The sequence below is a fragment of the Pleurodeles waltl genome, chromosome 4_1, assembly GCF_031143425.1.
Source record: "Pleurodeles waltl isolate 20211129_DDA chromosome 4_1, aPleWal1.hap1.20221129, whole genome shotgun sequence".
Classification (NCBI taxonomy): Eukaryota; Metazoa; Chordata; class Amphibia; order Caudata; family Salamandridae; genus Pleurodeles; species Pleurodeles waltl.
In genome coordinates this window covers 859,663,124-859,691,043 of record NC_090442.1, presented here as the reverse complement: position 1 = coordinate 859,691,043, position 27,920 = coordinate 859,663,124, and the positions used below count along the sequence as shown (strand labels likewise).

The following is a 27,920-nucleotide window of genomic DNA, read 5'->3' as shown; positions in this document are numbered from 1 at the left end:
CCTCACATTCATGGGGAAAGCTCCCTGCACATCTGGGCCATTTTTTTCAAGACCAACTTTTGCTTAGGGCGTTTCTTTCTTGAAACATAACTTCCACTTGGCAATTTTCAGTGCTTTCAGCAGAAATCTGAAGGCATAGAAATCACCACTTGTCTCGCACAGATCTCTAAATATAGATGGAGTTTCCCCAGCAGGACAGTGGCGAGAACAGTCTCCAATGGCTTGGCAGGCACGGATACCATCCACCATACTTTAAGTGCGGCCATTAGTCTCTAGGTCCCTAGCTTCTCAATTACAAAAATAAGTCTTTGAGCAGTAGCAACCTTTGAAAATTTTAACTTAGCCTAAAAAGCTAACTAACATATTTTTTTAGAGACACACTTACACAGATTGCCTTTCAAGAAACCTTTCTCTGCGGCTGTTAATTCCTTTAACCTAACTCAGCGAAATGGGCGCATTATCTGTGAGCTTAAGCTTTGCTCAGTCCCTAATTGTAGACTTTAATTGCACTGCACCTGTAACTGGCCTATTGGATGACAGCTCACAGTTCAGTCCAGAAAGATAAGCAAAGATAAGCTGGTTTCAAATCTTCATAAATCAAGTCCATCCTTGCGTCATTCTTGACAGTTTAGCGTCGGTGACAAGACAATCCAGAGAGAAACAATCAGTACAAAATCCACATATAATAAATAAGCGACATACAATGCTCATGCAAAGGTAAAGTGAAATAAAACAATGCAATAAGATAAATGGGCAAAATTAGGTAATAATAATGTAGCATTAACATCACTTTCAACCAACCATGATCAAAAATGTTCCTAATGAAAAAATATTAGTACATTTACCAGAAAATTGTAAAGCTATGTAAGTTCTAAAATGGGCACAAATACGATTTCACCCATTTCAGAAGCATTATTGAGGTCTGAATGGTCGACTTGTTATTATGCAAAGTAGAATAAAAGCTTGCATATGTATCTTTCTGGCTTATGACATAAATATGCTTCCATGCCATAACTGAAATGTAAGCAGTGTAAAACAATCAGCATTCACATTTGTAGGTGCAGAAGCATCACATTTAATAACTCACCACACTGGTAATGCGGACAGCAGGAATGAGGAGTGTAGTGGGCAACCAATTTTTCACCAGCTTTACACGTTGTGTTAGTTATATCACACAAGGTCATGTTGCATTCTAAAAGCACAAAACACATCTTATAAAATAGTAGAAAATAATGAAATAGCTAAGAACAACGTGAATTGTTGATAGTAAATATGTGCAAAGTTTATACCACATAATACAACGTCTGATGCTAGTTTCTGCAAATGATAATGGGGGTCATTCTTACTTTGGCGGGCGGCGGAGGCCGCCCGCCAAAGTAACCCCGTCAGAACACCGCACCGCGGTCGAAAGACCGCTGCGCTGATTCTGAGATTTGCCCTGGGCTGGCGGGCGGCCGCCAAAAGGCCGCCCGCCAGCCCAGGGCAAATCAACCTTCCCACGAGGACGCCGGCTCAGAATTGAGCCGGCGAAGTGGGAAGGTGCAACGGGTGCAGTGGCACCCGTCGCGTATTTCAGTGTCTGCATAGCAGACACTGAAATACTTTGCGTGGCCCTCTTTCGGGGGCCCCTGCAGTGCCCATGCCATTGGCATGGGCACTGCAGGGGCCCCCAGGAGCCCCGCGGCACCCCCTACCGCCATCCTGTTCATGGCGGGTTTCCCACCATGAACAGGATGGCGGTAGGGGGTGTCTGAATCCCCATGGCGGCGGAGCGCGCTCCGCCGCCATGGAGGATTCAGAAGGGCAGCGGTAAACCGGCGGGTGACCGCCGGTTTACCCTTTCTGACCGCGGCTGAACCGCCGCGGTCAGAATGCCCTTCGGAGCACCGCCGGTCTGTCGACGGTGCTCCCGTGGCCGGTGACCCTGGCGGTCACCGGCCGCCAGGGTCAGAATCAGGCCCAATATGTCTTTAGAGCTGCTTAGCCTTAAATGATGCAGTAAAACATGCCTGGTTACATTAGAGAAGTCTTCTAGGTTCCGATTAATACAGCCCTTTTCGGCCTTGAACATATATTTCCCACTCAAACTGACTCCATTTACCGCTGTCAGCTATCCTTGAAATGCTACCCAATAAACATAAATGCATTTACTAGTGTATGAATGTACTCCACTACTGCCTACCATTTTATAGCCTTATAGCCCGCAATCGAGGTCTATACAGGTTCTAAATTAAAAAGAGACAAACATTGGAATGCTGGAGCAGAGTTATTTAAGCCATTCATAGGCGTTGGAAGTAGGGGTGCGGGGTGCTGCAGCATCCCCAAAAGAACGATGCTGCATTTCAGACCAGGACCGTAGCCAGAAGTATATTTTTTGGAGGGCACGGCTCCTAGCTGTAACCAAACATTAAAGCTGTGCTTTGTAGGTGCATTTTTCCCAAATATTGGTTGTGCTGCTAAATAACTCTCAGAAAAATCAAGGTACAAGAATAAATACTGATTGTACTACTAAATAACAACCCACAGAATATCATGGTAAAAGAACAAAGAGGCAGAATACTGAAAGGTAAGTGCATATAGGGAAGTATAGATTACTATTCCTAACTCCACATCGTACCCTCTTTTTGGCATGGTTACTGTAGGAAAGTACCATCTTTCTTGGCATGTTACCCCCAAGTTCTGCCTTTTTGTCAGTATGTTTTGCCTTCTCACTGGGATCCTGCTAGCCAGGACCCCAGTGCTCATAGTCTCTGGCCTATGTGTGTGTTGTCAGCATGCTTAACTGTCACTGAAGTTCTACTAACCAGAACTCCAGTGCTTATGCTCTCTCTACTTGCCAAATTTGTCACTATAGTTTAGTGACTCCATATTCCAATTCTTATTGGCACACTGGACCCCCTTATAAGTCCCTAATATATGGTACCTAGGTACCCAGGGCATTGGGGTTCCAGGAGTTCCTCATGGGCTGCAGCATTTCTTTTGCCACCCATAAGGAGCTCAGACAAACCCTTCTTCAGGACTGCCACTGCAGCCTGAGTGAAATAGGTCCCACACTATTTCACAGCCATTTTCACTGCACTTAAGTAACTTATAAGTCACCTATATGTCTAACCTTCATTTACTGAAGGCTAGGTGCAAGGTTAGTAAGTGTGAGGGTACTCTTGCACTAGCAAAGCTGCCCCCATGTTGTCCAGGGCCAATTCCGAAGACTTTGTGAGTGTGGGAATACCACTACATGCGTGTACTACATACATGTCAATACATATATGTGGCTTCACAATGGTAACTCTGAATATGGCCATGTGAGGTGTCTAAGATCATGGAACTGTCCCCCCATTCCAAATATGGTATTGGGGGTCAATTTCATGCACCCTGGGGACTCCACCATGGACCCCCAGTACTGCCAAACCAGCTCTCTGAGGTTTCCACTGCTGCCCCAGCTGCTGCCACCTCACAGATAGGTTTCTGCCCTCCTGGGGACTGAGCAGCTCAATCCCAGGAAGACAGAACAATGCTTTTCCTTTAGGAGGAGGGTGTTACATCCTCTCCCTTTGGAAATAGGTGTTACAGGCTTGAAAGGGGTAGCCTCCAAAGCCTCTGGAAATGTTTTAAAGGGTACAGATGGTGCCCTCCTTGCATAAGCCAGTCTACACCGCTTCAGGGAACCCCAGTCCCTGCTTTGGCATGAAACTGGACAAAGGAAAGGGGAGTGACCACTCCCCTGTCCATCACCACCCAGGGGTGGTGCCCAGAGCTCCTCCAGTGTGTCCCTGGCATAAGCCATCTTGGATTCTAAGGTGTGGGGACACTCTGGAGACCTTTGAGTGGCCAGTGCCAGCAGGTGATGTCAGAGAGCCCTCGTGATAGGTGCAAACCTGGGTAGGTAGCCAATCCCCCTCTCAGGGCTATTTAGGATATCTCCTCCAGGTGTTTCCTCAGATTCAGCTTGCAAGACTCTTCCAGGAATCCTCTGCATCCTCTGCTTCAGCTTCTGACCATTGGATCAACCGTAGACTGCTCCAGGAACAGCTGTAACTGCAACAAAGTATCCAGGACGACTTCTGTAACCTGCAACTTCAGCTCGAGCCAGTATTTGCAATAGTTTCCAAGGTGTGCATGCTCTGAGGACTGTATGTCTTCATCCTGCACCTGAAGAACCGAAGGAATCTACTGTGGAGTGACAGAGTCACTTCCCTGCATCTGCAGGCACCCTTCTGCGATAACGACTGGTACTCTGGGACTCCTCTCCTGATGACGAGCGTGCTCCCTGGAACACAGGTGGTGGACTAACGTGAACCAGACTGTCCTAAAGTCCAACTGTCCAAATTTGGAGGAGGTAAGAGCTTGCCTCCCCGTGCTGTAAGTACCCCTGTGCTCCATATCTTCTCCAGCTCCTTGGGCTTCTGTGCACTTCTTCCAAGAATCCTTCATGCACAGTGTAGCCCAGGTCCCCAGCACTCCATCCTGTGATGCACAACTCGCTGAGTTGTTCTGCAGCGGTATGGGACCTTCCTTTGTAGTGCTGCGATGTCCGCACTTTGCATCTTCTTTGTCCCCATGTCCTGGGACTCCCGTGGGCACTGCCTGGTCTTCTGTGGGCTCTCTGAAGTGCTGAGAGCCCCCTCTGTGTCCTCAGTCTGAGTTGAGGCCCCCAGGTCCCTCTTGGGTCCAGGCAGCTCCATTTTGACGCAAACTGCATACTTGCATGAACAAAGGCTTGTTGGTGGAATCCAGCAATGCAAGCAGCCTGCATCCAACAATTCGAGAAGGGACATCACCTGCACCAAGCAGGAACCTGCAGCCATCTTCTTTGGTGCTCTTCTGTACTCTTCTTCTTACTGGAGAATCCACGTTTGCACCATCTTCTAGGTTGGCAGGGGCGCCTGTTCTTGCTGGACTCTTCTTCGACTTCTGGACTTGGTCTCCTCTCTCCACAGGTCTTCAGGTTCAGGAATCCATTGTTTGTTGCTTGCAGTCTTGCTTGGTTCTTGCAAAATCTCTTATCATGACTTGTAGCGTGTCCTGAGGAAAAGTGCTGTACTTTTCTCCTGCTTTCCTGGGTTTTTGAGTGGGGTACTTTACTTACTTTTGGTGTTTTCTTACACTCCCAGTGCCCCTCTACACACTACACTTGCCTAGGGGGGAATTCGTGATTCACATTCCACTATTTTAGCATATGGTTTGTGTTGCCCCTAGGCCCATTGCAATCTATTGTATTTTCTGCTCTTTGCACTATTCTATGACTGTTTACTTACCTGATTTTGGTTACTAGTGTATATTGTGTATAATACTTACCTACAGAAGGAGTATTGCCTCTAAGATATTTTTGGCCTTGTGTCACTAAAATAAAGTACCTTTATTTTTGGTAACACTGAGTATTGTCTTTTATTGTGTATAAGTAGTGTGTACCTATAGTGATATTGCAGGAGCTTTGCATGTCTCTTAGTTCAGCCTAAGCTGCTCTGCTACAGCTACCTCTAGACAACCTAAGCTGCTAGAACACTGCCTACATTTCATTAAAAGGGATAACTGGACGTGGTATAAGGTGTGAGTACCTTAGGTACCCACTACAAACCAGGCCAACCTCTTACAGTTAACTCACTTTTTGCCTACTCTCAGTGGGTTTTGACTCTCTTTACTGGGATCCTGCTCACCAAGTTGGTGATGGTGCTCTCTCCCTCTAAATGTGGTTGCTTAGGACTTTGCACACCCGCAGTTGGCATATTGGTGCCCCAATATAAGTCCCTAGTATATGGTACTTAGTTACCCAGGGCATTGGGGCACCAGGGGTTCCCCATGGGCTGCAACATGTATTCTGCCACCCATGGGAGCCCATGTAAAATGTGTCTGCAGGCCTGCTATTGCAGCCTGCGTGAAAACGTGCATGCACCCTTCTATAACAGGTCATTGGACTGTAAGTCGCCCCTATGGTAGGCCCTTCTAGCCCAGAGGGCAGGGTGCAGGTACCTGTGTGTGAGGGCACCCCTGCATAAGCAGAGGTACCCCTATGAACTCCAGCTCCTTTACACTGGACTTCCTAAGTGCGTGGGAAGCCATTTTAACTGTGTACTGGACACAGGTCACTACCTCTGTCCAGCTACATAATGGTAACTATGAACCTGGGAATGTTTGGTATCAAACATGTCGGAATCATACCCCAATGCTTTTGCCAGTGTTGGTTGTATGATTCCATGCACCCTGGGGGCTCCTACCAGTCTTCTGGGGCTTTCCGGCCAGCCCGTGCTGCTGCCACCCCTCAGACATGTGTCTGCTATTTACTGATTGCTAATGTGTACATAATAGTGTGTTTACTTACCTGCAGTTGGGGGACTGCCTATTTAGTATACTAGTGTTTGTGTGTATTATTATTAGGTACCTTTATTTTTAAAACACTGTGTGGTTCTTTCATGTGTTTAAGTGCTATGTGACTATAGTGGTATTGCATAAGCTTTGCATGTCTCCTAGATACGTCTTGGCTGCTCATCCACAGCTACCTATACATATATATTTTTACCTAGTGCCGATCACCACTAGGTAGTTATAGTTAGGACCTACTTCCTAAAAAAAGCTTTTTTGTTTTGATAATAACTTTGGCACTGTTTAATGAATCTTCATGATTTTTTTCAAAGAAATATCACGCTCACTTCAGCTGCAGTCTGGAAAGTTGGCCTGGGTCCAGCTTTGAATAATATGAGGTGGGTCACTCGGCCCCCCACAGCTCCGGGGACCGCTGCCTCCCCGGAGATTAATTTAGAGAAGATAGGGGGTCGGTTGCGGACACCTGGTCATGGGAACCACCACCTCCCCGGGGAAAATTCCAATGTTGGAGGAGGGCCCTTGTGGAGTCAATAATGGCCCTAGGGACCACCACCCCCTAGGGTCAGATCCTATTATGTCCTGGAGTGCCCACCCTAAGGACCTACCTGTTTGCCCTTACTTGGCAGAAGCTTTGACAGGTCCCACCACGTCAGAGCAAACACTGTCAAACAGCTCTTATTTACTGGAAACAGAGATTTCCTGTTTCCCTGCCTGCAGAGATGCAGGTTGAAAAACAGAGGGAACTATTGCACTCACAGAGAGGAGTTGCATATTTAGTAGCTCCCTCTTTCTCAGAGCCATGCTGGCTCCCACAGGAGGCCGAGAGCTGGCTGGGAACATCTGGGCTTTTAGACTCCCCCATGGTCCCTAACCATTTTGACTGGGTGCTCTAGGGGGCACCTAGGTGACATGGCGGGCTCCTGGGGATGGGGTTACCAGACCGAGATTGGCTTAGGGAGGGGGGCCGTGTGGTCCCCCCTCCAACAAAAAAAAGTGTTTAGGCTGGGCCCCGGGAGATGGGTTCCCCAGGGCCTAGATCAGCTTGGGAGGGTAGGCCACTTGCCCCCCCTACCCAAAAGCAAACCTAAAATGTTTAGACTGGGCCCCTGGGAGATGGGGTCCCCGGGCTGAGATCAGCCTGAGGAGGGGGGTCACGTGGCCCCCTTACCCAAAAAAGTAATATATTAACGCCGGGCACTGGCGGATGGGTACCCTTGGCCAAAATCTGCTGGGGTAGGGGGACCACGTGGACTTGCAGCCAACTCCCACTGCCCATGGTCAAAGGCTGTGTACAGCACTAGGCTGGGTGGTTATAGGGAATTGTCTGTAGGTCCTGACTGTAGGCCAGGCCATGCCACCAACGACCGCTGCACACGGCCAAAGGCCATGCACGCCGGTGGTTGGATTAACGCATAGTAATGAAAATGACTTGACCTTATAAAAACATAGAAATTCAATGAAAAAACAAAGGTGGTCATTCCGACCTAGGCGGGCGGCGGTTGCCGCCCGCCCGTCGGAAGGCGCCTGAATACCGCCCCGCGGTCAATAGACCGCGAGGGGTATTCTGACTTTCCCGCTGGGCCGGCGGGCGATCTGATTCAGATCGCCCGCCGGCCCAGCGGGAAAGCGCCTTCCACAAGGAAGCCGGCTCGGATTCGAGCCGGCGGAGTGGAAGGCGTGCAACGGGTGCAGCAGCACCCGTCGCGCTTTTCAGTGTCTGCATCGCAGACACTGAAAAGCCTAGTTGGGCCCTGTTAGGGGGCCCCTGCAGTGCCCATGCCATGGGCATGGGCACTGCAGGGGCCCCCAGGGGCCCCAAGACGCCCGTTCCCGCCGGCCAGGTTCTGGCGGTAAGAACCGCCAGAGCCAGGCCGGCGGGAAGGGGGTCGGAATCCCCATGGCGGCGCAGCATGCTGCGCCGCCATGGAGGATTCCCCAGGGCAGCGGGAAACTGGCGGGAGACCGCCAGTTTTCCCTGTCTGACCGCGGCGTTAGCGCCGCGGTCAGAATGCCCTTAGGGGCACCGCCGGCCTGTCGGCGGTGCTCCCGCGCCCGTTGGCCCTGGCGGATTGTATCCGCCAGGGTCAGAATGAGGGCCAAAGTCTCCTGGGACAATATAGTGAGGAAATAGAATTTAAGAACCATAGAAATTCACTTAAAAAGAAAAAATTGTATAGTTAGGCTCACATTTTAACTGTACAAAACCATAAAAACTCACTAGTTGTAGTTAGAGTTATCTTAAGTAACTATAATTTGTGCCCAAAGGTAACTACAACTCACGCCCTTGCTATGCACTGCTAAGTCACCTACAAATTCTGGCACTCATGACATCTTTGATAACATCATTGATAATATCAATGTAATATTTGCAGGAAATGTTTTGACGAAAAAACTGTGCATGGTGGGGGCACGAGTTATAGTTACCTTAAAGCATGATTATAGTTATTTGAGATAACTCTACAGATTAATTTCTATGGTTTTGTAAGTTTAAAATGTGAACCTAACTATAATGTCCCTGTAACCTTTGGCTAATTGAGTGAATTCCTATGGTTTTTGTAATTCTATTTCCTAACTATAACATGTCTGTAACCTTTGTTTTTTTCAGTGAATATACTTTGGTCAGTTCAACTTCTGTCTTGAAATTCAGGGTGATACATCAAGTGGGGGGTGAGAAAAAGGGGTGTCCCAAAACCTGTTTTCCCCATTCATTTTTCTATAGGACCTTTAGACACGCCTACAGCCCGAGCCATTGAACAGAATTACACCAAATTTGGCAACCTCCAGGGCAAAATCTTTTTTTAAAGTGGGGGAGGCCCTACAGCCTCCCTCACAGCCCCAGGGACCACCACCTCCCTAGGGTGAATAAAGAAATATGAGCGGGTGTGTGCCACCCCCTGCAACCCGGGGACCTCCCCCTCCTGGAGCAGTTAGGCAATATGGTGTGGGGGGGGGGCAGGAGCCCCCCTGCAGCCCCAGGGATCGCCACCTCCCCAGTGCACATACAAAATTATGTAAAGGGGGTCCATTTTGGACCCCCATCAGTCCTGGGGATCACCACCTCCCTGGGGCTTCTTGAAAGTTGGAGGGGGCCACGAGGCCCCTCTCGAAGGGCCACTAATGAATACCTTCACACTGAGCGTTGAGGGTTCAAGTCCAGCCGGACTCGTTTGCCTCTTTTTTTTTTTTTTTTACTACAAATGTTTAAGGCTCATACTGAAAGGTAATCTTACTCTTTTTAAATGATAAATACATTTTTATTTTTAAATTGTGGGGAAATACAGAAAAACTCTCTATTTCTCCCCCTCTCTCTCTCTCTATCTTTCAGCCTTTCTTCCACTCAAACACCCACTCAGACACATACTCACCCACTTAGAGACCCACTCTCAGACACTTGTGCACCCAGTCACAGCTCCAGTCAGACACTCATGCACCCACTCACAGATGCACTTAGACAGTTACGCACCCACTCACAGACCCACTCAGACTCTCATACCCACTCACAGCCCTCCTGACACTCTCATGCACCCACTCACAGACTCATGCATACACTCACACACTCACTAAAACACTGATGTATGTACTGTCACACCCAGACAGACACTCTCACAGCCACTCTCAACATCTGCTAAAAAATAGGGGGGTCCTGCTGACCCCCTTAGGCCCCAGATACCACCACCTCCCAGGGGCTACATGATTAATCTAAGAAGGGGGGTCTGTTACCACCATATCCCCAGGGCCAAGATTAAAAACAAGGAGGGGGGACGCATGACCACCCTTTTGGGCCATATATGGCCCTGGGGACCGACACCTCCCAGGGCTGGCTCTTGCTACATCCCGAGGCGCTTACCCTCAGGAGGTAGCTGTTTGCTTTTGCTTGGTAATAGCAGGCAGCTCCCTTCAAGCAAAAACAAACATTCCGGTTTCAGCAAACAGGAGGTATCAAAATGCTCCCTCTTGCTGAAAGAGGAAGCTTCCTCTATTTCCTTGCCCACAGACATGCGGACAGGGAAAGAGATGGAAATATTGCTCACACACATAGGAAGCTGCTATTTGTAGCAGCTCCCTATGTACAAGAGCAATGCTGGCTCCTGGTGGGAGCGGGGAGCCTGCTAGGACTGCTTAGGTCTTGAGGCTTCTCCGTGGTCCTCTCACTTTCTCCCTCTCTCGTCCATCCTGCAATGGGATGGAAGAGAATTAAAGAGAGAGAGGTGGTTATTGTAATTGTCTCCCCATGGAATGACTCCAAAGCTGCACACAAGGAAGATGATTGGTTGGGATTTTATAGTTACCTTTTGATGCACAGTAGAACAGAGTCACATCTGGTCTACTGGTAAAGCTCATGAATTGTTTTTAAGTAGGTTGAAGGTTCAAATCCTGGTATTTCATGGCAGTGTGTCTATTTATTTACTCATGTTTTGAATGTTAAACATTTCTAGTGATGGAACATTTACATATTTTTTCTTTCAAGATCTTTGGGTTGAATGTCATAGATATGTATGGAAAATGCACAATAAGGAGTCACCTGCCGCCTATTGATAAGCGTATAAAGCCCTCAGACAAAGGGTTGCTGTCTAGTTGTGTCAATTGTCATTCCTTAGCGATGAATTCTTTTCAACTTCAAATATTTAATGTACATACAGAAAGTTGATATTACTCTTTTAACATGTTTTTTCAATTTGTCAGTACATTTCTGTTTGTAAGTGACGGGGGGTTGGGTGGTTATATGGACTGCTTCCGAAGGCCATGCTTGGTGCAGAGTTGTTTGGTTATAGGGGATTGGACGCAGGTACTGGCAGCACGATGGTGGTGGTGGTTGGATTAACATTGAGTAATTAAAATTACTTTATGTTAAAAAAACATAGAAATTCACTGAAAAAACAAAGGTTACAGGGACGTTATAGTTAGGTTCTGAATTTACTCGCACAAAAACATAGAAAGTCTGCAGTTATAGTTAGAGTTATTTCAAGTAGCTATAATTAACACCCTAAGGTAATTATTACTTGCGCCCTCGCACTGCTAATTATCCCAGATATTACAGCACTCATGATGCTGTAGTGAAATGTGTATATTGATCACTGACTTTGTGTTGCACCACTTTGCACCTGGATTAGCTGTCCAGTGTTCACCAGTTACAGACTACATTTTGTATTCAGTTTAGCCTTAGATTCATTCTGCCTATTGACTTTATTGTAGCATTAGACACTGCCATGTTGAAGGCTGCCCATAATTTTCGACATTGTAAACCGTGCATTCTGTCTTATTTTCATACTTTTTCTCACCAAGGGCTTTGGTTGATAAGGATGTACTCAGACAGCAGGGAACGGCCTTGTTTTGACTTGACATCTTGGGATTGTGGCCAAACACCAATGTGTTATTTTCAAAGCATACCTAAACTAGCACGCATGTTTGAATACTTCTTGCGAGGGTTTTTTCCAGAAAGCTCCTCTGTTTTTTTTAAGATATAAAAAGACCCGGTGCGACAGTCAGAGCGTCAGTGGCCTCAATCAGGGTTTTATACGTCTGATGCCTGATATCTTTCCTGTGAGGGTAAATATCTCTTTTTCTTTCACAGTCGAACAGGGTCATCGTCTTGCTGGCATTAGAACGATGAAGCACCTGACAGGCCCTACAGTGATGCATTTTTAATTCAATATTTGCTTGGCATTATAATATAGATACACATATTTGCTGGGTATATTGCAGTGGAGAATCATTTTGGTATGTTTTCATTTCATTGGTTTGACTATTTTTAAACGTGTGCTTTCAATATGCTAATCTCCTTTTACGAACCGTGCGTAGTGAAATAATAAATCTCTTCTTTGGCATTCCAGAGATTATTGTCAGCTCGGTCCTTAGTGAAAAGCAAAACAGAAACTCATGACAACTTTTATAATATCATTAAAAATATGAATGAAACATTATCAGTCAAATTATTGAAGAGAAAACTATGCATGGCAGAGGCGCAACAAGTTGTAGGGTCTAACTATAACTACTACCAGAGAGACCCAGTCTTGAAATGTCACTCTCACATTTTAAATGTATTGAATGTCTTGGAGTGTCAGCCTAACCATGACATCCCTTTAACCTTCATGTTTTTCATGGGAAAAAAAAATATATATATATATATATATATACACTGAAAAAACAGAGATGTTATAGTTGGGTTCTGAATTTACTTGCACAATACCCTAGAAATTCACCTGTTATAGTTATAGTTATCTAAAGTAACTCTAACTCGCGCCCCCGCCATGCACAGGTAGGTGATCAATAATTTCACTGCAGATGCTACAGTGACTCTATCAATGATTGTATCAAAGATGTCATGTGCTGCAATTTGTGCAGTAATTAGCAGTACATGGTGAGGATGCCAGTTACAGTTACCTTAGGGCATGAGTTGCAGTTACTTTAGATAAGTCTAACTACAACAGGTGAATTTCTATGATTTTGTACGAGTAAATTCAGAACCTAACTATAATGTCCCTGAAACCTTTGAATATACATGTGTGTGTATGTGTGTGTGTGTATATATATATATATATACATCTTTTTCCCTTGAGGTCATAGAGTGTCTGGTGGTGTTTAATGTGGGCTTGTGGAAGATGTGACCACAGCACCTTTTCAGGATCTCTTCATGAGCAGGTAGTTGGACTGTTTGCTACCATAGGTTGTTGTTGCTGATGGTGTTTGGCCAGCAGATCTGGAGGATTTCCCTCAGGCAGGTGTTGATGAAGGTCTGGACTGGTGGTAACTGTTATCTTGCAAGCTTCTGCTGCATATAGAAGGACGATTTTACATTGGTGTTGTAAAGCCTTATCATGATTTGCAGTGTTAGGTCCTTGGAGCTCCAGATCTTCTTTAGCTGAATGAAGGCAGTCCTTGCTTTGCCCTAATTCTTGCCTTGACATCAGTGTCTGTGCTGCCTGGTTGTCTGTGACACTGCCCAGGTAGGTGAAGGCCTCAACCTCTTCCAGTGCATCATCTGCAAAAGTGGCTGCACTTGTGGTGGCAGTGTTAGCCTTCAGACTATTGGTTCTTCCCCGGTGACTGCTGAGGCCAAGTTGAGCCGATATAGCTACTACCTTGTCAGTCTTCTCTTGCATCTGCGAATGGGTATTAGAGAGGAAGGCCAGATCATCAACAAAGTCCAACTCATCAAGCTGCGTCCAAGGTGTCCACTGGATCCCATTTCTTCTCCTTGTTGTGGGTGCCTTCATGATCCAGTCTATTGCTAACAGGAAGCAAAAAGGTGAGTGCAAATAACCCTGGCCAACTTCAGTTCTCACTTGGAAGGCTTCTGTGAGTTGTCCTCCATGGACTAGTGTGCAGGTAATTTTCTTGTAAGTGTTCCTGATGATTCTTATGAGTTTATCTGGCACACAGTAGTTGTGATACATTTCCAAATGGTCTCTCTGTCCACGCTGTTGAATGCCTTCTCAGAATTGATGAAGCTGACATAGAGTGGGAAGTCCCTTTCCATCGAATGCTCAATGATGATGTGCAGTGTTGCAATCTGGTCTGCACAGGATCAATCTTTGTGGAAGCTAGCTGAGTGTCAATTTGTTCCTTCATTCTGTTCAGGATGACTCTGCTGAACACTTTGCCAAAGGTTGATAGAAAAGTTGTCGCTCTGTAGTTTGTGCAATTACTCAGGTCACTTTTCTTGGGGATATGGATAAGATATCCTTTCCAGTCTGACGGCACATTTTCCACTTCCCAGATTCTTTCAAACCTGAGGTAGAGCAAGTCTACTGATGTTTCAATGTCTGCTCTCAGTGCCACTGCAGTAATATTGTTGGATCGTGCTGCCTCCCTATTTGTCACATGTTTGATGGCTTGCCATATTTTTCCTTGATTGGTCTGCTGAAGTCAATTGGCAAGTCCTTATCAGCTGGCTGTATGTGTAGTGGAAACTGCAGCAGGTGCTGGTTCTTGAGTTCTTCAACGTGCTACACCCATTTTTGTTGTCCTTCGTTACTCATAATTGTCTTTCTGGCTTTGTTTGGCTTGCTGTGTCTGCCAGAGAGCTTCCTTGATATGCTGTAGAGTTCTTTCAAGTTTCCAAGGCTTGCTACTTCCTGGGCTTCTGTGGCAAGAACATCAATAAATTTTTGCTTGTCTTCTCTTAAGCATCTCTGTGCTTCCTTGTTGCGTTTGGTGTATTCGCCTTGAGCTTTTGCTTTTTCTGCTGTTGTTTAGCTGGGATTGACTGCAGCTTTTTTTCCATTCTCTTTTAGATCTTGAATAGACCCTCATGGAGATCCATTATTTATGCTGATGTTTCTTGGGACCCAGAACCTCCTGGCAGGTTGATGTCACTGTTTCTTTCATCTTCCCCCACTGACTTTCTACTGGGTCTCTTTCGTCCTCTAGCTCTTGCAGAACTTGAAACTTGTTACTGAGGATGACTGAGTATTCACTCCAGGTCTGTGCATCTTTGAGAAAGGTGGTGTCATAACACTGGTGTTGAGTTGTTGGTTCCACCATTCTTTCTTCAGATTTCGCCTGGCCATGACAAGGTGATGGTCCAATGCCATGTCTGCTCTTCTCATCACTCTCGAACCATGCGGGGACTTTCAGAAAATCTTGGCAATGCAGACATGGTCGTTCTGATTCTCTGTTGAGTGGTTTGGTGACACCCATGTTGCCCTGGGTAATATTTTGTGTGGGAATGAACTACCGCCTATCACCAGCACAAAGATCTGAAGCACATTTCGCCATTCTCATTCATGCCACTAGGACCATGGTTTCCCATGACTTCTTCATACCCAGTGTTGTTGCTTTCAACCTTGGCATTGAGGTCTCCCTCCAGCATGGTAATTTCTCAATCAAAGCACATCTCTAGGTTGGACAGGGGTCTGTGGTAAAATTGTTCTTTTTTCCTCTTCTTAGCTGTCTTTAATAGTTGCCTAGCACTGGATAACAGTGTGCGGAAGGCTGCTGTTATGATTCTTGGACTGTGGGCTCCCAATCCAATCAGAGCTTTGTTGGCTGCTGACAGTAGCATCAGTGCTAATCTTTGAGTAAGTGGGGTGTTCTCATCCTCATGTCCAGAATACAGCAGCATTCCTCTTGGAGCCAGGCATTTCTGTCTGGACTGTGTCCATCTGGTCCCGCTTATGCCAAGCAAGGCAAGGTTGTATATTTTCATCTCCATTGCCAATTGGGCGGCCTTGCCTGTCTTGTACATGGTCCTTACGTTCCATGTCCCGATGGTGAAGGTCTTGGTCAAAAGCAAGTAGATCAGCTTTGTGGCTCCAGGGATCTCTGGTTTTCACCACAAGGCATCATAGCTCTCCGTGAAGGAGATGCCTCTCTCTCCAAGCTTGGGATGTCTTTTGGTTGATATTTCTGTAGCTAGTATTTTTTACATGAAGATTTTTTAATATAACTCACCACAAATTTACAAAAACTTTATAAAGTGCTTGGAGCATATCCATTAAGAATATTAGTAGTGAAATTAGTGGCAAACAGTGTGTATATACACTTCAGAAGACAGTTGATAATGTGGCTATTTCCAAATAAACCACACATCCTAGCAACAGAATCTGGAAAGACAGTCACACCCTCAATCTTTAGGTTACAACCCACAGATTGGAAACAACCCAACCAGCTAACTACTTTCGATAAGCACATAAGTTAAGGAGATGCTGACCTACGCTTCACTGGGATATTAGTTAGTTATATATGTTCATACACAACATTTCTGGACCGCACTACTACTAATCTCATAACACTTAGTGGTCGGCAGCCAAATGTAACTTATATCTCTTACATTCAATTAAGGAATATGTGCTGTGAGTGCTGTCCATTGCATACTCTGAAGCCAATAAACCAGCCATTAGTAAATGAGCAAGCATGGAACAACTGAACAAATGTATCACGTACTGCAAGTCAATCAGAGGACTTTAATCTAGTCCATGACTGCAGGTCCCAAATATCTAACACTATTGTCCCCACTTTGTTACATCTCACTATGGCTTTCAGATATGAGATGTTAGTAACAATGCAGACCCCAAAAGATCTCACCATTTCTCTATCCCTTCAACTGCAAACTCTGGCACAGAACTATACACTAGGAATCAGATTTGCTAATATGTTGTGCCTGGGTTGCCTCACTTTTGTGGCAGAGCTCCAGTTCAAAATTGTTTTTCATATTTACTAAGCCTTGCAAAGCCACTTTGCAAGGGGTTGATCATTTAGTAAAAACAAAGTAACATAAGGCAGCGTACATCGCTATCTTGCATTGGGAAAGCGTTCTGTCTGTAGAGAATGCTTGTTTCCATGCATCCACCCACATATTTTGGAACATTCCCAAATTTACTGAAGCTTGTAAACCTAGCAATGAATCAAAAGCTATGCCTTCCTTATTGAGGCATAACACAGAGAAACATCTCTTTGTTATTTCCACATTCTGCAGCACATATACACAGAGGAATATGCCTCTAATGATTTTTTTTGAGCAGGAAGATATCCCTTCCTACACAAAAAATCCTACCTGTAATGCAGTCTCACTTGCACCGTGAGACTCTGCACTAGGCAGCACAGAGTGCACCAGAACTCTGAGACAGCAGAAATGTGCCATAACTTTGTAAATATGGTGCACTTTTCATGTAACTCAGCACAGCAAGTTGCCTTGATGGGTTGGGTTCCGTGAAATGTAAGTAGATCTGCCCCAACATTTCTGATTGGACAACCTAGGGCAGTAACCAGACAAGCACACTACAATCATACCAAATATCATAAAATGACCAGCAGAGCTGCTTAAATGAGCCAATGTACTAAAAAACCATAAACTGCAAGTCTGAGTCTCTCACCCCTCATCATCCACCACACTGCCATGCGCTGCGTCTCATAACATGATAACCACATCTCAGTGGTCATCACGCATGACATGGAAACACTCACCAAAGAGGATCCCAAAACAAAGACAATACCCTTTTTGATCCTGTAAAAATATTTGTTCCATCACATTTCAAAATGTGGGCCTTTGGGTGGAAGCAACATCAACGTCGCAAACCTTGCAACAGAAATTTGGTGCTGGGCCCAACAAAGGAACAGGCAGCCATGGAAAGGGCCAAGGTGGTCACAGAAGTGGAACAACACGGTGTAACCCCTTCCCCCTCAGCTCAGTGGTGGAGAGAATTGGAGTAGAGCCACAAGACTTGGACCTGGCACTGATGGACACATTGATGGGGGGCCTGGTGGTTGCCCTCCCGGATTGCTAAAGATGTGATGTGACTGCCTATTTGAACCCTTGACACTCTTGTCTCATAACATGCCACCATGAATACTTTGTCAAGTAAGAACATAGAAGTGGTATAATACCGGTGTGCTGGCCGAGTGTTGAGAGCGCCCTTTTCTATGAGTGCAATTGTATACCTGCTGCCATTACCCCACACATCATTAGCGATAGTGTAATACACTATTACTCAATTTTCTTCTGAACTGCATCATAGTGCTACTGGACATACACCTGTTTGTGTACCAGCCTGTGAAACAGTGTTTAGGGACAACTGTTACTATGCTTAATTTCTGTTTACAGAAGCATGAAATTGGTTGGGGTGAGGGGGGCTACAGTGTTGTGGATGGGGGACTGTCGTGGGGATGTTGAGGAAGCCAGCTCCCGGTTCACTCTTCATTTCCAATTCCAAGTGTCAGGGATGAACCTCTATACTTGATCCTTTCCTGAAATGTCAGGGTTAGTTATGTTAAGATATACAGAATACACCAATACCTACGTTGATGTAGGAGACAGAGAGTGCTCCTACAGGAGACCCACCTCACCACCCCAGACTTAGAGGGCATGCGAAAGCGCTGGTGAGGTACATTGGTGGGAATTCCCAATACGCTAGAGGAGCCCTTATCTGAGTGCCCCCCGGGGTGCCACTGGAGGTTTCACACACTAGAATTGACTCTGAAAGACAATATGTCATTTTAGAGGGGACTCAAGATGGACTCTCTGTAACCTTAATTTTGCTTTATGCCCCCAACACCAACCAAGCCACATTCCTGCTATCCCTACTGCACTGTTACATAATGCCTTGATTCATTGTTACTGGGGCGGAGACTTTAACTGTGTCCCCGACCTATGCTTGGCTCACCGATACCAGAACGCAATCCATAGTGCTCACTCATCATTTAAGCAGCTGGGCCTCCAACACATAGGTAGAGGGTGCTTGGCACTGCTTACATCCCACTGCCAGGGAATACTTCTTCAGTTCAGTTCTCCACGACTTCGAATTTACCTATTTTGTTGCAGTCCAGAAGTGCTCTCAAAGGTCTCACAGTACCTTGGGTGCACTGTATCAGATAAGTGCCCCTTACAGTTCCACCTGACATGGGTGCATGGTTCCACGAGTATGCCCACATGGTGTCGCCCTGCATAAGTCTTGCATGACATGGCTTTTCACGCCACCCTATCATACCATATTACAACATATTTTAGGGACAAAGAAGTGACACCATCAAGCACTAGCAGTGAATGGGATCTATGTAAGACTGTCCTTCACGGACACAGAATTAAGTTGGTGTATGGTGTGAGAAAACAGGGCTGATTGCAGAGGCCCCATAACTTTTTGCCCCCATTTTCCTCTTTTTGCTGGTGTTTTCCTGACTTTGATGGTGCCCTGGGTACTGCTAACCAGTCCCAGGGCCTGTGCTCTGTGTAAAATGGATATGCAAATTAGGCTAATTATAATTGGCTAAGTTAACCTACCTATAAGTCCCTAGTATATGGTAGGGCATGTAGGTTTAGGGACCACAGCATAGGTGGTGCACACCTAGGTGCATTGCTGAGGTGCCCAGTGTCATTTTAAAAGCAAGCCTGCCTTGCTGGCTGCTTTTAAATTAAAGTTATATGCAAATTCGACTTTGGAATTAAAGGTACTTCCAAAGTCTTAAACTACCTTATTTTTACATATAAGTCACCCCTAAGGTGTGCCCTATGTGCCCCTAGGGCTGGGTGCCATGTAACTATAAGCAGGGACTTTATAACAATAGATTTATAAGCCCTGGTGAGGTGAAAACAGCCAAATTCGTTTTTCCCTCATTGAAGTAAATGGCCTTCATAGGCTAGAATGGGCAGACTTTATTTTAAATTTTAAAGTCTCCTTAAATGTTGCATACCAAGAATTTGGTATCAAATTAATTGTTGTAATAAATCCTACAACTTCCAGTTGTTGGATTTAATATAACTAGTTCAGGTAAAAAGTTTAGACTTTACCTAAAAAGTTGCCAATTTCAGCTCTGCATTGTTTTTGCTGCTGTGCTCTGATTGGCCAGCCTGCAGCAGCTTCTGCCAGGCTGCCTTGATGAGGTGTGAAGTGGCCAGGCTTCACACAAAGGAATGTGCTTGGGGGAGAGAATCTCCCCTCAGCAGATGGTGAGGCAGGAAGGGGGAGGGCTGCCAAACTGGTCTTCAAAGGCAGAGAAGGACATTTGCAGCACCCAGCAACACCCCCACATCCTGCAACCCCAGACAGCTAGGTGCCCCCTTGATTAGATTAGGAGAGGGCAGGAGAGGGGTGTGTTTATGATTTTTAGCCACACCAGTGGGTGGGCTCAGCCAGATGTAACCTCCAAAAATCAGATTCATCCATGTTGGATTTTTAGAGACTGTTGCCTTCTGGGATGGATTTTTGCCACACTTCCCAGGAAGTGGTCATCACAGGGGGACGACCCTGTCCCTGATTGGAGAACCAGGGCCCCCCTGCTTTTCACCCAGGAGCAAGGATAAAACTGGCAGACCTGCACCCACACCTCAGATCCCCTCCAGAATTCAACAAGAAAGGAACTAAAGAAGAAGAAGGACTGCCCTGCTGGACCCCTGGCCTGCACCTGGACCCTGCACTCAGAAGGACTGCACCAGCTGCACACTTGGGCTTCACCACAAGAAGGACTTTGCCTGGCTTCAACTGGTTCAAGGAGGGACTCCCTGTTTGCTACAGGTGAAAAATTGCTAAACCAGAGTCCCCTGCACCAACTCCTGAAGAAAGCGACCAGCTGACCACTGTCCAGTGGCCAAAAAGGAGTTTGCGCCAGGTGCATTCTGGGAGTTGAAGTCCGCACCCCCCAAGGACCATCACAGAACTTCTGGACCCTTGGGGTGAGCTGTGGACCCCAAACGAACCTTAAAAGAACATCTGGGTGAAGCCCCAGAAGTTTGGAAAAGATTTGAGAATTTTTGGAAAAAAGCTCCAGAGAGGGACCGACCCGCCGCAGAAATTCTAGCCGGCTTGCCTCAACCGCGACCTGGCCTGACTTCGTGGTTCGTCCCGGTAAAGAAAAACATCCAAAAAAGAGACTAAGTCCGAACGTAAAAAGTTGACCGGGACCTCCCAGCCATCGTATCCGAGAAGGGCTCCATGGACGTCGGATCAAGATCCAGGTTTACCCCGGTCGAAGGATTTTCATCTCGAAAAAACGACTAAGTCCGAAGGTAAAAGTCTCCACCGAGGAAACCCACATCGCGTATCCGGACAAGGGCTCCAGGAGGTCGGATTCAACTGGCAGGTTCGTCCCGGTGAAGAAAAACTTCAAAATAAAGACTAAGTCAGAAGGTAACTTTTTAACCGAGGCCTCCCGCGACCTGTAGCCGAGCAGGGCTCCATCGCGGTCGGCCTGAAAGTTTGACTTTGCCCCGGTCGAGGTGCAACCAGATGACCCGATTGGCGCTTTTTGTTTCTAAGCGCTAGAAAAGTAATAATTCTTTAAAAATTCATATCTCCGGTTCCCCTGAACCGATTTTAATTATTTTTGTGTCATTTTAAAGATAAAAATATAAACTATTTTTATAAATTGGTTTTGGATTTTTAAACTGTTTCCTGTGTTTTATTTAATTACTGTTTTGTGATATTTGAATGCTTTACACTTTGTCTCCTAAGTTAAGCCTTGACGCTCGTTGCCAAGCTACCAAGGGTTGAGCTGGGATTAATTTACTGAGACCTAACTGTACCTATGTGGAGGTTAGTGGCTTGTTGCTAGGTGTAGGTACCTACCTGCCCTACCAATAACCCATTTTCCAACATATGGTAACAAAGTAGCGTTGCAAAGTGAACTTACTAAACTAGAAACTGACATCTGGAAGTATGAGCAGTTGTTGCCCATGGACCGAGCTGCCACTGCACCACTGACGCAATCGAGGCTCACTCACCAGAAGACCCTAGAGGCATTGAGCAAAGTGGATCATAGGGAGTATATGATAAGAAAGCACATGGAAGGTGATCCAGCGGGCAGGCTCTTGGCATGGCTCCTTGGCTCCAATTCCCCTACGGTCCCAATAACAGCCATTCGTGATGGGACAGGCCTTCTGCATAATATGCAGGATGCCATTGATAACGCCTTTCGTTCTTATTACGCTAATCTCTATGCCTCCCCTCAGTTGGCAGACTTGGCATTGACCAGGTCGTTTTTGGACAGAATACATCTCCCACAGTTACTGGCCTCCCAGCGGGCAGATCTAGAAACTTCTGAAGCAATTAAACAAATAGCATGGGGTGCAGATGGCTTGTCAATGACAGGTAAAGACGGCTGGCCAATCAAGTTTTATTCCGTCTTTCACTCCCAACTCACTCTGCAATACTTAAAGGTATTCAACTCAGCATACAAAAAGGGTATTTTTCCCCCCTCCCTCTGTGAAGTGGTGTTGGTTGTTCTGCCCAAACCAGACAGGGATGCCTTACAGCTTGGATATTATCAAATTTGTGCTGGCTATGGATCCCCTCGCATGCGCACTCCGGATGCGAGTCACGACTGGGGAATCCAAGAAGATCACAGCTGGCATATAATCTCCCTCTACAAAGATGACACTTTGGTATACCTCAGGAATGACACTACAGTACTTCCTGGACTGACAGAGCTCTTATGTCAGTTTGGTGATATTTCAGGGCTGAGGGTGAATTAAGACAATTCACAATTATTCACTCTTACAATCTTGTCCAAGACACAGCAGTAACACTTACCACATGATCCACTCCCCTGGTCTTGTGCATCCATAAAATATCTGGGGATTCATATTCATCACTCAGACAAAAAACCATGTGGGTGGCAATGTAGGCAGGGCCTTGACTAGGGTGAGATCCTCCCTTCCAGTTTGGTCATCCCTACCGCTCTCACCAGCATGATGGATTGCCTTCTCCAAGGTGTTGATACTGCCCTGGTTGTTATATTTTTCCTCTGCCATCCGCCTCCTGCTGCCTCATAGATTGTTTTCAGAGTTATGCTCACTATTAATTGTACTGGTGTGGGGCAAGGGCAGGAGACAAGTGGCAATTGCTAAACTGTACACCCCCCGGGACAAGGGAGGACTGGGCACCCCAAACTATTAATAATATTTGCCACAGCCCATCTGCAATGACCCACTCGATTGCTGGCAGGACAGAATAGATCTGAACTGGGGCACTGATTTGGTGAGTGTGCATCATCCCAATGCTGCAATGGCTGCTGGGCTCTAACAAAAAAGTTCCCAAAGAAGATGGGAACATACTAACGCGCATGCAAAAGTGTGCTGGCTCACATATATGACCAAGTACTTTCCTCATCCCCCATACGCACTGGAATTGCCTTTATGGGCACTCCCAGAATGCTCAGAGCTTCAATTGAGGCCCAATGCGGCTTCATAGTTGGAAGCAGGCCTCAACGAAAGTGCCGATCTTTTCCCGGACAAAATCCTTAGTACATTTGAGTTCTTAGTAGACAACTACAGGCTCCTTTCTTATTACTCATCACCTACACAAGATTTGGGATATAATGCATGGCAAACCTGTGACCTCACTCTTCCTCCAGGTATTATTGACACATGGGAGTAGGCGTTAGGCTGTTCCATACCTTTATAGCTCCCTGTGCACTAGAAGGACAACACCACTCCACTCACTTCATGACTACTGGGATACCATGTTCAAAACTACACTCATGGATAAACTATGGACACAGTGCTTAGAGGTACCTAAACTTATCTCCACAAAAGCCAGACTACAATACACACAATTCAACTACCTACATCATACCTACTTCACTCCAGAGAGACTGGTGAATATGTACCTGGAATGCCCAACAACTGCCCACACTGCTGAGCCTCTCCCGCCGACTTTATACAAATGGTCTGAACGTGCCCAACTTTAGTTACAATCTGGGAAGAGGTACTGAGGTTCCTTTTGGAAGCTTTAGGCTCCCTGCTCCGAAGAGATGGTCTACACTGCTTATTGAACATTATCTCCTGTGCTTCAGCCCCTAAACCCATTAATAAATTCATGGACTTAGCTCTGATCCTGGATAAGGGCAGGATCGCCATGAGCAGGAAAGCAACTTATGCCCCCTCCATTTGGCAGTGGCTGACATATCTACAGTCGGGTTTACTGGCTGAACAGCAGGCAATTAGTAGCAGTGGTTCTGGGGGCTCAGTGCCTGCCACCTACCCCTGATTTGCAAACATAGTTGGAGAAGGTGGAGACAAGTCAGACGAAGGACCACCCTGAGTGCCTACTATTCCTTACTTGACCCAGAATGGAAAATGGCCAACAACCTGTAACCTCCCACAGACTGGGACAAACACAACCACGGACATAGACCTGACACTAATTGTATCCTGTCGGTGGGATGCTCTTGTTGGCTCCTCACACATAGACTAGAGCATAAATATCGCTTTCTCCCCACTTCTGTCTCTCCCCACCCCCTCCGATGGGTACAGGAGTTAACATGCCTTAGTTATGTTGTTTATTGTTGATAACAGTTATGCTTAAGATTCTTTATGTCATCAATGTATAGACTGTGTTCTAAGAACTATTTATATTAATTGCAAATGTTTCCAAATTGAATCTTGCGATACTCATTTTTGTAAGGATTTGCACCTCTGAGTGCATCCCTGAATAATATGCTATGGATGGTCTTTCAAGATATACCTGATATTGCTACTGTTCTTATATTTCAAATTAATAAAATAAATATTTTTAAAAAAACAGGCACAATCAATCAGTCAGGAATTATAAAGCACAGCAAGTCACTCATGAGGGTCTCAAGGCTCTGGAGTTGCTAGCTGCTTTGAGTGCGCTGTTAATTTCAACAGTCATGTCTTAAGTCTTTTTCTAAATTCCAAGAGTGATGCAGTGTTCCTAAGGTGCAAAGGAAGGTCATTCCAGGCTTTGGCTGCCAGGTGAGAGAAGAAGCACCCTCTGCTATTGGATCGGTTGATCCAGGGAGTGTCTGTGAGGATGAGGGAGGTGGGTCGCAGGTATCTGGTTGGTTTGTGGAAGGTCATTTGTTTGTGTTTTCTTTCCCTAACTTCAAAGTTAAAGGATTTTATGAGTGAACTATGGGACAGTCTTACAGGAGTACATGAAGTCTGAAAGGAAAGACAGTAGGATGTCAATTTAATTTGAACAAACATCATTTCATTACCTGTAAATTATTTGTACAAATATTTCAAAATAAATAACCCATTAGAAAAGCACACATGAGGCATATTTTTTGTAATTCCGCATTGTGATGGAAACAAAGGACATAGGAAACATCGGATCAAGACAGCCCAAGATACTTTTCTTGGTGATGTGTAAATGAAAACTATTTGCAAAACCTGATTTCTACAAATTATTGAATGTACACTCCATAGTTTTATGATTAAAAGTACATGTCTATGAAAATGTAAGAGAGAATTCAATGGAAAATGTCCTGTGATGTATTTGAAACACTGTACTCTAAAATGCACTACGAGCAACACCCTTACATCTCTCGTGCTGAATGGACGTGGCTCATTTGCTACACTTCTTTGTTTGCCGCTTTGATTTTCTACAATCACTGTGACTTCATTAATGTAACATTTATGGCACCATCGCCTCTCTTGTTCCAGCTCCACTTGAGCCATTATAAGCCCTGAGCCACTTTATTGTCTGCATGAAGCTCCCAACATTCCATTGTTCTAATATAGAAGTAATGCACATCCAAATGATGGAAAGTGGGTGTATCAAGGCATATATTGCCTTAAGAGTTTGTTAACGCCTCCTACTTGTAATTTGCTTTACCTCATTGTACATGTATGATGCTGGCAAGCATGCACATTTAGGACAATAGTTTGTCACTCTCCTGCTGATTGCCACCACATTTTCAACAAGGCTGGCCAAATCATTGTTACCCAGCTCTGGGCCGTCATCAACAGTTCCTTCAAGACTGCAACCTTCCCAGATATTTGGAAACACCCCGAAGTCAACGCCCTGCTCAAAAAACTCAAAGCAGACCCCGAAGACCTCACAAACTACCAACCTATCTCTCTACTCCCCTTCCCTGCGAAGGTCATAGAGAAGATAGTAAACAAACAACTGTCCCACTTTCTGGAGGACAACAACATACTCAACGTCTCTCAGCCTGGTTTCCGTAAAAGCCACAGCACCGAGACCGCCCTCATCGCCTGCACAGATGACATCAGGACCAGACTGAACAAAGGTGAAACCGTCGCCCTCATCCTTCTAGACCTCTCTGCAGCTTTTGACACCGTATGCCACCAAACCCTTCGTACATGCCTTTTCAACGCTGGAATTTGCCACAAAGCCCTGGACTGGCTCACCTCCTTCCTTTCCAATAGAACTCAGAGAGTTCGCCTCCCCCCATTCCGGTCCAAAGCCACCAAGACTATTTGTGGGGTCCCCCAAGGATCCTCACTCAGCCCCACCCTGCCAATATCTACATGGCTCCACTCACCAGTGTTGTCCGCCCCCATGGTCTCAACATCATTTCATACGCCGACGACACCCAGCTTATCCTCTCCCTCACGAGAAATCCATCAACCGCCAAGAACAACCTACACGCTGGACTCCTCGCCATCACTAGCTGGATGACAGCAAGCCACCTCAAATTGAACTCAGGAAAAAACAAGATCATCATCTTCAGACCCAACAAGACAGCATGGAATGACTCTTGGTGGCCTACCACCCTAGGACCACCCCCAACACCCACCACCCACGCACGCAATCTCAGCATCATACTTGACTCGTCTCTCTCCCTGACTCAGCACATCAACGCCATATTGTCCTCATGCTTCAACACCCTCTGCATGCTATGCAAGACCTTCAAATGGATTCCAATAGAAACCAGAAGAACAGTCACCCACGTCCTCATCAGCAGCAGACTGGACTACAGCAACGCCCTCTACGCAGGGAAACTTCAGAGAAAACTCCAGCGCATCCAGAACGCTGCCGCACATCTCATCCTCAACCTCCCTCGCGCAAAGCACATCTCCGCCCACCTCAGATCCCTACACTGGCTGCCCATCAACAAAAAGATCATCTTCAAAATCCTAATCCACGCACACAAAGCCCTTCACGACACCGTACCGGCCTACCTCAACGAACAAATCAACTTCCACATCCCAACCCGCCAGCTCCGCTTCACTGACGGTCCCCTGCATCCAACGCACCACCACCGGCAGCAGATCCTTCTCCTACATCACCGCTAAAACCTGGAACTCCCTCCCCACCAACCTACGCAAGACCCAGGACCTCCTAACTTTCAGAAAACACCTCAAAACGTGGCTCTTCGAACAGTAACTCCCCCCGCTCCACCCACAGCGCCATGAGACCCTACCGGGTGAGTAGTGCGCTTAAGAAATTTGGTTGATTGATTGATTGATTGCAATACCCAGCATTGCTTTTAATTGTATTATATGTGCACATAATATATATTCCTCAAACAGTGCTCACCACAGACTTTCTTTGGGCAACAAGCCCCTTCCTCAATTACATTGATGATAACTTCCCCTTCTCGCTCACACGTCGGCGTTTGTTCCTCACTGCAGTCTGGCTTCACAGGAATAACACTTCCATTCTCTAGACACTGATACATGCAGCATCCTTTGGGGGACCCATTCCAGACCTCCCCAGGAGAACGTGGCTGACCTTCAGTATCCGTACACGCTGGTGGAGAAAAACAAGATGGAACTATTTAAGAACAAAAACTCCACAGAAACATAAAACTGTCTTTGTCGTGAAAGGGAATCAATAATAGTTATTTATTATGTGATGCATTACTTAAAAATATATTTATAACATATGGGGACAATTGTATAGGCCACAGGCTGGAACAGAGCTCAGGCAGTGGCTTACAATATTATTTTTATTTAGAGTTGCATTCTTATTATGCAACATAATGTCTTTCTTTCCACCCACCTCAGAGCAATCACATTTTTCTGAGGCATGCACGAGTAGGCTATTAGAGGCCAGATGTATCTGGCTCTTGCGACTCACAAATCACTTGCAAAGTGATTTGTGACCACTACTTTGCATGTTTTGTATGTACGAAACCTATTGCTAAGCTTTTCTTGTTTTTACCAATTTTTTGAAAATTGTTTTGCAATTCACTTTTTGAAAATACCAATTAGTGATTCACGAATGCTATGTTCAAAGCAGTCGCAATTTAAAAAAAGAGAGAAGAGTTGCAAATTACCACATGCAATTTGCCATCAAGTCAGTTAGGTGGTAAATGACTGCAACTTATAAAAACAGATCCAAGATACATCAGGAATTTTTCAAAATGACACCTTTGTACATTATTGCAAGGACACTGAGGATTTTGGCTGGTATGAGGAGGAGGAAGAGGAGACAGGAGGGGATATCCAGAGTCGG

At 45.8% G+C, this 27,920-nt stretch overlaps 1 protein-coding gene across 1 annotated transcript in view; it reads right to left on the bottom strand.

Annotated features, from left to right (window-relative positions):
• The window catches only part of OTOGL (otogelin like), a 1,080,166-nt gene that overhangs the window by 158,066 nt on the left and 894,180 nt on the right, over positions 1 to 27,920 (bottom strand). Inside the window, exons 43-44 of the mRNA XM_069227564.1 lie at positions 27,000 to 27,212; positions 1,088 to 1,192 (exon numbers count right to left, since the gene is read on the bottom strand). Coding sequence (XP_069083665.1) covers positions 1,088 to 1,192; positions 27,000 to 27,212 — 318 coding nt within the window. The remainder of the gene's footprint in view (positions 1 to 1,087; positions 1,193 to 26,999; positions 27,213 to 27,920) is intronic.